An 11,342-nucleotide genomic window follows, 5' to 3' on the forward strand; every position below is an offset into this window, starting at 1 on the left:
AAGGGCACACAGCTTTTGAGGAATGGAGGTGGGATTTGAACCAGGCAAGCTTGACCTCAGAGCGGATTCCCCAGCTATCTCCCTGGGATGTCACAGGGACAGGCATCCTGGCCTCCCACTGCCCCCCCATTTCCCTGATTCCTGCCCCCCCATCCTCCTCCCTGCTTCCAGGCCTCGGCCTTCTGACCTCCTTACCTTTGTTCTTGCCATCTTTGCCACCTGGTGCGCCATCCCCACCTCCTCCCAGCCCATCCTGTCTTGCCAGCATCTGTCTCAAAGTTCAGATGATGACTCACCTCCACCCGGAAGCCTTTCCTTGGGGACAGGAATCACATCTTGTTCATCTTCGCAAAAAAAAAAAAAAAAAAAAAATGACATCAGAGGCCGAGCCTTCCTCTGCTTCAAACTCCCCAATCCATGGCTTCCGGGCACATCCAGAGTCAAGTCCAGACCCGTCCCCATAGCTCCCAAGGCCACCTTTCTGATCTCATCTCCCCCATGCTCTGCTCCTCAGACATGCCAGGTGAGGTCCCACCTCAGGGCCTTTGCACGTGCTGTGCTGGAGCACTCTCCCTTTGCATCTTCCCAAGCCTGGCTTCCTCGAGTCACTCTGGTCTCAGCTCATATGTCACCTCCTCAGAGAAGCCCACCCTGACCACTCTACCTGAAGTGGTCGAGTTGCCACCTCGAGAATCAGTGCCCAGTGGGCCTTAAGTCAGTGTCCGAAAGTTAGACAACAGCCCCCGTACAGAGGGCAGTTCCTACGCACAATCCCTCTTCTACCGGGGGGAACCAGAATGAACTCATTTCGTGCTCAGAACGATCCTAGATAATGCTATTATTTCCATTTTGCAGAGGGGGAAACTGAGGCACAGAGTAGGGTGGGGGAATGACGTGCCCAAGCTCTCACGGCCGGTCAGCAGGGAAGCAGGGATGCAAACCCAGGCGGTCAGCAGTCTGCCGGGTCCCCCATCGGCCATCCCTCCCACGCACTGTTCCCTCTGACCCCCTGTCTCCCTCCCCAGCCCCGCACGGCCCTCCTGCCCGGGTCCGCTCGGGCTGCTGTCTCAAGATGCCACCGGCTGGGCGGCCCAAACAGCAGACATTTGTTCCCCAGGGTCCTGGAGGCGGGAAGTCCACGATCGGGGGTCCGGCAGACTCAGGTCCTTTCTTCCTGCCACTTCCGGCCGCCTTCCGCTGTGTCCTCACGTGGTGCAGAGCCAGCTCTGGTCTCTTCCTCTTCTTACAAGGACACTAACGCCATCGCGGGGGGCCACCCCTATGACCTCATCTAACCCCAATCACCTCCCAAAGGCCCCACCTCCCAATACCATCCCACTGAGGGTCAGGGCTTCTGCATATGGATTTGGGGCCCACAAGCATTCAGTCCGTAGCGTCTCCTCCAGCTCTGCTGTCACCTTTCAACTGTCCCCCCCCCCCAGGCTTGGGGCTCCTAATCCTGCACCATGCCCGCCTCCACCGTGCTCGGGGGGACCCTGGATCCACTCCTCCCAGGCAGACCAGCCCCCCACCTCCTGGAGACTTGGTTTCCCGCTCTGTCCAGTGGGAAATCCCCTGCCTCCCAGGTTTGCTCAAGGGGGGCATAAAGGCAGTGCAGGGGCAGGCCTAGGAGAGGCATGATGAAAAATCATATTTCGATGCAACATTTTTTTGTGTGTTTTTTGGGGGTTTTTTTTGAGGAAGACTAGACCTGAGCTAAATCTGCCGCCAATCCTCCTCTTTTGGCTGAGGACGACTGGCCCTGAGCTCACATCCGTGCCCATCTTCCTCTACTTTCTATGTGGGATGCCTGCCACCAGTGCCGATCCTGGGCACGGACATGGCACCGCTCGTCAGGCCACACTGAGGTGGCGTCCCACATGCCACAACTAGAAGGACCCACAACTAAAATATACACAACTATGTACTGGGGGATTTGGGGAGAAGAAGGAGAAAAAAAAAAAGGAAGACTGGCAACAGGGCCAATCTTCCTCAGGAAAAATAAAACAAAATAAAATACTGTTGATCTCATCCTGCACTCGTGGTGACAGTTGCACAAATTTGCACCTATCTAAGAACCCACTGAACCGAACACTAATAGGATGGATGTACGGTATGCCATTATATTTGATTAAAAATGAGAGGAAAAAAATTATTTTAAAAAAATTGTGAAAAGATTCTTTGTCTCGATGACTGAGTTTTTTGACATCCCCTTAAATTTTGTGCTAAAAATTTGAATGCTTCCCTCAGGCCAGCCCACATGTCCAGGACCTTCCTCTGCGTCAACATGACAGCCTTTCCCTGGGAGGCCAGGCCTTTGTCCCCGCTGTGTCCTCTGCCTGGGCGTGCCGTTTCCTGTCTCCACCAGGCAGACTCCTACCCATCGTTCAGTGTCGCTCTGCTTTGCTCCTCCCCGGTCTGGCTTCCCTGACCTGCATCAGCCCAGCCTCCTCCCTCCAGGCCCCAAACATCCCGTTCTAACCCAGGATCTTGGAATATCTGGGGTCTCTGGGACTCTCCTCGGGGAACTCCGAGCTCTGTGCTCTGAACGAATGCCAGTGTCTTCCTCAGTCTCTCTTCCCGCCTCTGAGAACCTGGAACAGTCACATGGGGCTCCTTGGCGGGCAGTGAAGGAGACACTGCTTACACGGCGCTAAGGACGTGCTAAGAGCTCCATCAGGGTCTGCTGTTTTTACTGCCTTTAATGCAACACAAAGTTCGTTTAAAAAGTGCTTAAGTTGATTGATTCCAGAGACGAGGAGTCTGGTTTGCAAGGTGGGCAAGGATCTGCCCATTTTCTGGCACGGGGAAGGCTGTGGGTCCCCCCGGTAAAGGGGGTCACCTCCTTTTGGGGCAGATGGGGACATCCTCAGGGCTGGGACGAGGGTGAATGAGTGAGGCACTGGCCTGAGGAGCAGAATTTAAGGGGGCGCCAAAAACCTCAATTATCAAGATAAACATTTTAATGCGATATTTAAAAAACAAAATCAACACAAAATATCCATGGTGAACAAAAGATTAAAATTGTAAATAAAGACAGGACCTGACTGCATCTGCACAGCTCCCCTCCCTGATCCCCCCTCCAGTCCTGGTCCCGTCTGATCTGGTCTATATTTAAAATCTTGATATTTTGTTCATTATGGGTGGGGGGTTGTTTTTGCCTAAATTTTGATTTTTAAAAAATATTGCATTAGAATATTATTTATCTCCATGACTGAGTTTTATGACACTGCCTTAAAATTTTTGCCTGAGGGGTCAGCCTGGTGGCGCAGTGGTTAAGTTCGCACGTTCTGCTTCGACGGCCTGGAGTTCACCGGTTCGGATCCCGGGTGCGGACATGGCACCGCTTGGCAGGCCATGCTGTGGTAGGCGTCCCACACAGAAAGTAGAGGAAGATGGGCACGGATGTGAGCTCAGGGCCAGCCTTCCTCAGCAAAAAGAAGAGGATTGGTAGCAGATGTTAGCTCAGGGCTAGTCTTCCTCCAAAAAGAAAAAAAAATTCTGCCTGACGCAGTGCCTCACTCTCCTGGCCTTAACATTCTTCCTGCCCTGGCGCCAACAAAAGTTTATTAACAAAAACAGGTGTCCACAATAGCCAAATAGTGGAAGCAACCCTAGCGTCCACGGATGGACGAACGGATAAACAAAATGTGGTCCATTCACGCACTGGAATATTATTCAGCCTTAAAAAGGAAGGAAACTCTGACACCTGCTCCAACATGGATGGACCTGAGCACAGTAAGTTCAGTAAAATAAGGCAGACACAGAAGACCAGAGTGTACCATCCCATTTATACAGGGTGTCCAGAATAGGCAAATTCATAGAAACAGAAAGTGGTAAAGAGGTCACCAGGGGCTGAGGGGAGCTACTGTTTAACGGGTTCAGAGTTTATGTTGGGGATTATGAAAAGGCTTTGGGTCTAGATAGTGGCGATTGTTACACAATATTGTGCACACACTTGATGACCCCGAATTGTACACTTACAAATGGTCAAAATGATCAATATGGTGCATGGTTTACCATAATAAATAACAGGCGCCCCTGGGCAGTAGTTTGCCTATTTGACTTTTTAAAAATATTGCATCTATAAAATTATTAAACATATGTTGCATATGTAAAATATTGTGTATATAAAATATCGCGGGTGTCGCAGCTCCTGGCCCGCCCGTGGGTGCCTTCCGGAGCTGCGGGCGCAGAGACCTCACGCGGCCACCAGGTGGCGCCGCCGCGCCTCGAGGCGCCCGGGACATTTCGCGCCCCCACGGTGGGCGGCGCGGAGGCGGCGCGATGCGTCAGCCAGACCGCCGGGCTGGGGAGCCGGGGGAGCCGAGTCCCGGGGCCCAGTCCAGACCCCAGGCTGGCGGAGGAGGGGACGCAGTTGTGAGTCACCCGGGAGCCTCCGATCGATCGTGGGAGACACTCCCACGCGGGCCTGCCCGCCTGGCTCGTGAACTGCCCTCCCCGGGAGACAGCGAGGCTGGCGGCCGTCCCTGCGCGCGGCCGTGCACCGCGCACACGTGTAGCTGGTGGCTTGGGGTGGGGGTGGGGGGGCAGTGGTGGCCTCACCAGGCCTCAGTTTCTCCTTTTGCATAATGCAGAGAAGTATGGCCTCTGCTTCCCGGGTCCTTGAGAACTGAATGAACCATGATGCAGGCAGCCTGGTACACAGTGTGCGCTCGAATGCACAGCAGCGCCCACCCCGGAGGGAGGAAATCACAGTGGTGACCATCGTTGCAAGCTGACCCGCGGTGGCAGCGTGCAGCGCCGGCAGGAACCACGTCGCCCTGGCTTTCTCCCGGGCCTTGATGACTCCCCACGTTCAGGTGCGGAGGTACGGTCAAAAGGTGGAACGCCAGGCGCCGTCAGGGGGCGCGGAGCCAGCTGAGGCCCAGCCACCTGCGCCTCCCACGCGCGCCACACCCTGAAACTCGCAGCGGGTTGGGGTGGGGAGGGGGCGCCCGGCTTCGTCCCTAGAGTGCTTGGGGCTTTGCAGCCCCAGCTCCTGGGGACCTCGAGGGCGGCCTCCCACGACCACCCTGTGACATTTATTGAGCGCTTACTCTGTATTCCTTAGTTTATTTAACGCTCCCTCCAACCCAGTGAAGCCGGCCATGCATGCGCATTAGATCGGTAGGGACGCAGGGGCTCAGAGAAGTTAAGTCACCCAGGATCTGGGGTCCCTGCAGCCAGGGGAGACCCCCCCCACACACACCACCACCACCTGGGAGGGATCAGGCTGCAAACCCGCTCCCTTCTCCATGCAAACCTCCAGTACAACCCAGGAAAGGTGCGGGCCGGGGACTCTCCGGGGACGGGGAGGGGATTCCTGGCCCCCCCGAAAGTCCAGGCCGCCTCGCGCGCTGGAAATCCCGCGCGCGCCCCGAAACGCGGCGCGGCTGCCGGGAAATCAGGAGAGAAACTTCTGCTTTTTTTTTCTTCTCTGGCACTCACGCTCCCCGCTCGGCCCCCCCCCCCGCCCTCCTCCCGGCTCGCGCCCCCACGTGGGGCGCCCCCGCGCGTCGCCCCGCCTCCTCCCCGCCGCCGGCCAACCGCAGCGCGTGTTTCTCTCGCCTTTGTTGGCTGTCCAATGGGAGGGGCGGTCGGGCCGCCTTGGCCACGCCCCCTATTTTCCCAGTCTATAAAAGGCGGCGCCTGAGGCCGTGGGCTTAGATCGTTGAAGCGGTGGGAGCGAGCGTTTCTCTTGCGGGTGCTGTTGCCTGGATTATTCTTGCTGAGGACTTTGTAATTTTTTTCCGCCTTTTTTGGGGAGGATTTCGCCGCCTTCCGAAGGTCTTGGACGAGCGCTCCGTGGGAAGGTTTTTGGCTCTCCGGCCTCGGATTTTGCATTTTTCTCCCTTGGGACTGTCGTGGGGCTGTTTTCCACTGTGGATTATAACTGTAACATGACGCTGGAAGAGCTCGTGGCGTGCGACAACGCGGCGCAGAAGTAAGTAGCCGGGGCCCCCGCCGCCTGAGGTCGAGCGGGCCGGGATGGGCCGGGCCGGGCCGGGCCGGGCGGGGACCGGAGCGCCGGGTGGCCGGGCCGGCGCTGACTCCCTCTCCGCCGGTCGCAGGATGCAGACGGTGAGCGCCGCGGTGGAGGAGCTGTTGGTGGCCGCGCAGCGCCAGGACCGCCTCACCGTGGGGGTGTACGAGTCGGCCAAGCTGATGAATGTGTGAGTCAGATCCCGTCCCCGGGCTGGGCGCGGGTGGGGACCCCCCTCCGCTCTGCACGCTCCGCGCTGCACCTCTCTCTTGCACGGGGCTGGGACTTTCCCAAATGTCTCCACTGTGGATCGAGGTGAAGGGGGCTGCAGTCTCCGGACGCTGCATCATTTGTAACTGCACCCCGTTGCATGTATGCGCCTCCCTTACACCCCCCCCCATACTTTAAACCGCGCCTCTGCCACACTCCACCATCTGCGTGCAGACACCATCCTTTGCACACCTGCGGTTCCTCTTTGCTTTTGCAAATTCCCCATGCACCGTGGCCCCTCCCCTGTCCCCAGCTGACCCGTCCCCTCCCTCTGGCCCCCTCAGGGACCCTGACAGCGTGGTCCTGTGCCTCCTGGCCATTGACGAGGAGGAGGAGGATGACATCGCCCTGCAGATACACTTCACGCTCATCCAGTCCTTTTGCTGCGACAACGACATAAACATCGTGCGGGTGTCAGGCATGCAGCGCCTGGCACAGCTGCTGGGCGAGCCGGCGGAGACCCAGGGTACCACCGAGGCGCGGGACCTGCACTGCCTCCTGGTCACGGTGAGCTGGGCGTCCGCCGTCCTGCCCCGCCCCACCGACCCGGCACCTGGGCCGTGTTTGTCAACAAAGTTGGTCTCGCACCAGCTCAGCACTCAGCCATGCTTGGCATGTCCCGTGGGCAGCCGGGCCTGGGCCTCGGTCACCCAGCGAGCTATTTTGAGCCAGCCTGTTTTCCCCAAACGAGCTCTGGGAGAGGGAGGCTCCCCGCCCACTCCTGGGGCTCCCGCTGAACCCCGTCTTCTCTCTCCTCCCGCAGAACCCTCATACAGACGCCTGGAAAAGCCACGGCCTGGTGGAGGTAGCTAGTTACTGCGAAGAGAGCCGCGGAAACAACCAATGGGTCCCCTACATCTCTCTCCAGGAGCGCTGAGATCCCGCCCGGCATCACAACGTGTCGAGTTGCTGCCAAAAAAATAAAAATAAAACAAATATTTGACCCCCCTCCCCCCCCAGAACAACCCCCCCAAAACAACCCGGGAGACCGTCGGGGGCAGAATCATTGGAGAAGACTGAAGACAAGAAGAGGGGAGCGCACCGGGGGCGGTGAGCCTGGAGCTGCGCCAGCGGCGGCCACAGAGAGAGAGAGAGGAGAAGAGGGGGACCCAGGCCAGCGGGAGAGGGGACCCCGGAGCTCAGGCCTTGCGACAGAGCAGAAGCTGGAGTGGAGAGCCTGGCTTCACACTGCGGGGCTCGGGGGAGCCTGACTGCATCCCCCCCCCCAGCCTTCCTGGAACTGGAGCTGACACCTGCAAACCGGCCCTGGTGACCGAGGGTCTTGCACCCTCGCCGGACCGTACTTTTGAGACTTGGGAGCTGGGGCTGATGTTACTCGGTACCCACGAACTCCCAGTTTGCAAACTGAATAGACAATCGATTTTGTAACTTGCACTGGTTTGTTTCTGGAACCACTGAAAAAGAGAGGGGAAGCTCACAGATACGTCTATTTTTTGCTTCTATGATGGCCTTGTAATAAATTGCTAAAGCTTCTGGGTTCTTGTGTACTTGCCACCGCCTCCGAGGACGACCAGGACCCCGGCCCCCCCTCACCCCGCAGCACCGCCCCCGCCCCGCCTCCCGTGGGCTCCCCAGGAAGTGTTGCCTAAGTCCCAGCTAACAGCTCCAGTCTCCTGCCCAAAACAGTGGCTCTTCTCTCTGCAGCCGGCGCCACCCAGGTCCAACAAATCTTTGCCTTTTTTTTTCTTCTCCCTCCTCCTGCCCTGTAGCAATTAAAAGACCGGTTTATTACGAAACCTGGCCGCCGTGCCACTGCTGTTACTGGCTGTGCTGGAGCCAACCCCAAGCTCTGGGCACATATAGGTGCCCCCACTCCCCCCCCCCACCCCCGGGGGAGTGGGGGTGCTGGCTCCAGGCCCTGCCTGCCCAGCCGCCACCGCAGCCCCAGGTCCAGAGAGGTCAAGGGGGCACCTGCGACCACACAGCGAGGCGGGCTCAGAGCTGCCTCTGGGGGGAAGGGCTTGGGCCTTGCAGGAAGAGCTCCTTCGGAGAGCGCCGGCCTCCCCCGGAGCAGCCCCCTCCCCCCAGGCGCTGTCCCTCCCACGATGCGCCGGTCACTGCCCTACAGCAAAAACTGATTTTTTTTTTCTTAAACTCAAACCGACGAGCAGAAAAGTACCCCAGGAAGCGGTGGTGCTCCCGGCCCCTGCGTTTGCCTCTAAAGCGAAACTGGAGGCCGGGCCGGCCACCTCCTCGCGACAGCGCAGTGGCAGGCGCGGGGACGCCCCCTCCGCGGGCTGTCCAGGGTGCCAGCCTCCCCTCCGCCCGCGCCCCGGCCTGGGAACTGGGGGGGAGCCCGCAGGCCGCGACCTTTCCACGGGGCCCACGTGGGCGCGGGAGGAAAACCCCGGCGGCCCCCCGGAGTCACGGGGCTGGGGGAGCCCCGCCCGGGGAGGGGGCGGGCGGAGGGGAAGTCCCGGAGGAGGGCGAGGAGGAGGGGCAGGGATCCCTCCCTGGGTTGGGAGAAGGGGAGAGCCCACATGGGGAGGGAGGAAACCCTGAGATGCAGCCCCGAGTGAATAAGGGACCACCCCATCCCCCCCCCCCCGCCCCGGGGGAGAGGGGGAGGGAATCCCTGGAAGGGTTGGGGGAGGGGGATTCGAAGTGTCGAGACCCAAGTCCCAGGGCTGGAGGGGGAGGTGAGGGGGAACCCAGACGGGCTGGGGGGGAGGGGGAATTAGGTAGAAGGAATCCCCGTAGGGGTGGAGGGAGGGGAGAGAGGAGACCTGTGCCGCAGGGGGGCGATGAAGGGAGCCTAGGGTGGGGGGCGCCGACACCTGCTGGGGTTGGGAGGTGAGTTGGGAACCCCGAGGGGGAGCAAGGGAGACTCCGAGGGAGCGGGGAGGGGGGAGACGGGGAGATGGGGAGAGGGATCCCTGAGATGGAGCCCAGAGGGGGAGGGGCCCTCCGGAGGGGGGGGCCAGAGGCTATGGGATCCCCCCACTGGGGAAGGACCAGTGGTGACAAGGGTTGGCCCAGCGGTGGCCTGGCTCCTGCTCTTTCCCCGAGGCATCTCCCTGCCCGCTCCACCCCCAGGCATGGGCTGCTCTGTCCCCATGTGACCTTGGCCTTCCGGAAGGGCCACATGACCTCGAACCCTCTCCTCCCTATGTCCCCTGTGCCGTGGGGGTGAGACCCCAGGCTCTTGGGCCCCAAGGAGACCCAGGGCATGGGTAGGACTCCAGCTGTGTGACCCTCAGGGGGCACCTGAAGTGTGTGCCTCAGTTTCCCCCTCTGAAAAGCGGGGCTCCAAATGCTGCCTGTCTCATAGATTGTTGGGGAGGCTAGAGGAAACATATTCCTTAGATTAGTGCCTCCGACAGAAAAAGTCTAAAAACCATTAGCCACTATTATGCGGATGACTACTGTCACTGTCACAATGATTATGTCCCAGGCATTTCTAGAACCATCTCTCCTTTAATCCTCCCACAGCCACCCTGTGAATTAGCAGAACCCAGATGAGGGTGAGTCGGGCAAATTTCGGGAGCAGGCGCCCGAAAACTTAGCCAGATGAAGGATATTTTCAAGCAATATTTTTTAAAACTCGAATGCAAAAATAAATAAATCCATAAAATTCCCCGGTGAGCAAAATTGTCATTGACAAGATTCACATCTGATGTTTCCCTTTGCCTCGGCCGCCCTGGTCCAGCTCCTGTCTGATTTAAATGTTTGCTGTTTGGTTTGTTACCTTCGCGGGTGAAGGACCGAGGGCTCAGAGAGGGGCGTGGCTTCTGACGACGCGGACCAGCCGGGGGCTGGATTCTGACCCGGCTCTCGCCACCGTCACCCGCGTGCACGTGGAGGGCCGTGGCTCCTATGTTCTGACAGTAGTTCTCTCATTACCATTATTATTTTGTTGTTGTTGTTGTTGCTGTCATTAATAAAAGTCCCCGTAAGTCTTCCTGACCCAACACAAGGGTGTCCAGGAATTGGCTTCAAATGCTGTTGTCTTGTGAGTAAATAATAGCAGGTGGGTTTATCCGGGCTTCCCTGGGTATAAACACCCTTAACATCGACCTCGGACCTGCGAGGCTGACGCTGTCGTCCCGTTTTTCCAGAAGAGGAGCCTGAGGCCCAGAGCGGAGGACCCACAGCCTGGCGGAGTCTCGAGTCGTGGGCAGCCGGCTAGTGGGCCCCTGGGAGATGCTTGGGGTGGGGGCCAGGTTGCACCACCCCCAGCGCACACTCCTCCCACCCCCGGAGTTCACGCTGGGTCAGAGAAGGTCTCCGAGCCCCCTTTCCATGTCTGTGGGATGGACACACGGCCTCCCACAAGCGTCTGTCCACCCGCGTACACACACGCATCACAATGGACACAGAATCGTGCGCATGTTGATGGGTGTGTAAACACAGAAGTGCTCCCTGCCCCCCGGGCCTCGACAGGTGGTAGGATTCTAGCCATTTCCCTGAATCCTCCCTGCCCGGGGAAGGGGGGATGGCCTTGTGAGCATGTCATGAAGCACATACCATGTCCCGGGACTTGGGGACCAGACTGGGGGGCCGGGAGTGAGCCCGCCAAATATGGGCGGGCCCTTCCGCCCTCTGTCTCTTGTCATCCTCACAACGACTCCCACAAGGTAGGTACTGTTATTATCTGCTTTTTACAGAAAGGGGACACAAGGGCTCAGAGAGGTGCAGCGGCTTGCCCAAGGTCACACAGCTGCCCAACGGCAGAGCCTGGGACCAGGCCAAGGCCTGTGTGATTCAGAGTTAGAACGTTCTATCTATTTCTATTTCTGTTTCTATGTAGTTGAGACAGAATTCACATACCATAAAACTCACCGCTTTAAAGTGTAATTCAGTGGGTTTTAGTGTATTACACAAGGTTGTGCAACCGTCACCGCTATCTCGTGCTAGAACATTCCATCACCCTACAAGGAAACCCAGTCTCCGTGAGCACACTCCCCATCCTCCTGCCCCACCCCCTGACAGCCATGAGCCCACTTTCTGTCTCTGTGGATGTGCCTGTCCTGGACATTTCCCGTCAAGCGGATCACATGCCACGTGGCTTCCTTCCTTTGCACAGGGTTTGAAGGGCCCTCTGTTGTAGCACGTGTCACTGTCC

The 11,342-nt window shown here is 58.5% G+C and overlaps 1 protein-coding gene across 1 annotated transcript; it reads left to right on the forward strand.

The window, feature by feature from the left end:
• The first annotated feature begins 4,598 nt into the window (after window positions 1–4,598).
• GADD45B (growth arrest and DNA damage inducible beta) lies at window positions 4,599–7,750 on the forward strand. Its single transcript, XM_014845633.3, has 4 exons — window positions 4,599–5,947; window positions 6,075–6,176; window positions 6,541–6,763; window positions 7,020–7,750. The coding sequence occupies exons 1-4, from the start codon at window positions 5,904–5,906 to the stop codon at window positions 7,131–7,133; spliced, it is 483 nt and encodes a 160-aa protein (XP_014701119.1). The 5' UTR covers window positions 4,599–5,903; the 3' UTR covers window positions 7,134–7,750.
• The last annotated feature ends 3,592 nt before the right edge of the window (window positions 7,751–11,342 follow it).

Source organism: Equus asinus, chromosome 20 (assembly GCF_041296235.1).
Source record: "Equus asinus isolate D_3611 breed Donkey chromosome 20, EquAss-T2T_v2, whole genome shotgun sequence".
Lineage (NCBI taxonomy): Eukaryota > Metazoa > Chordata > Mammalia > Perissodactyla > Equidae > Equus > Equus asinus.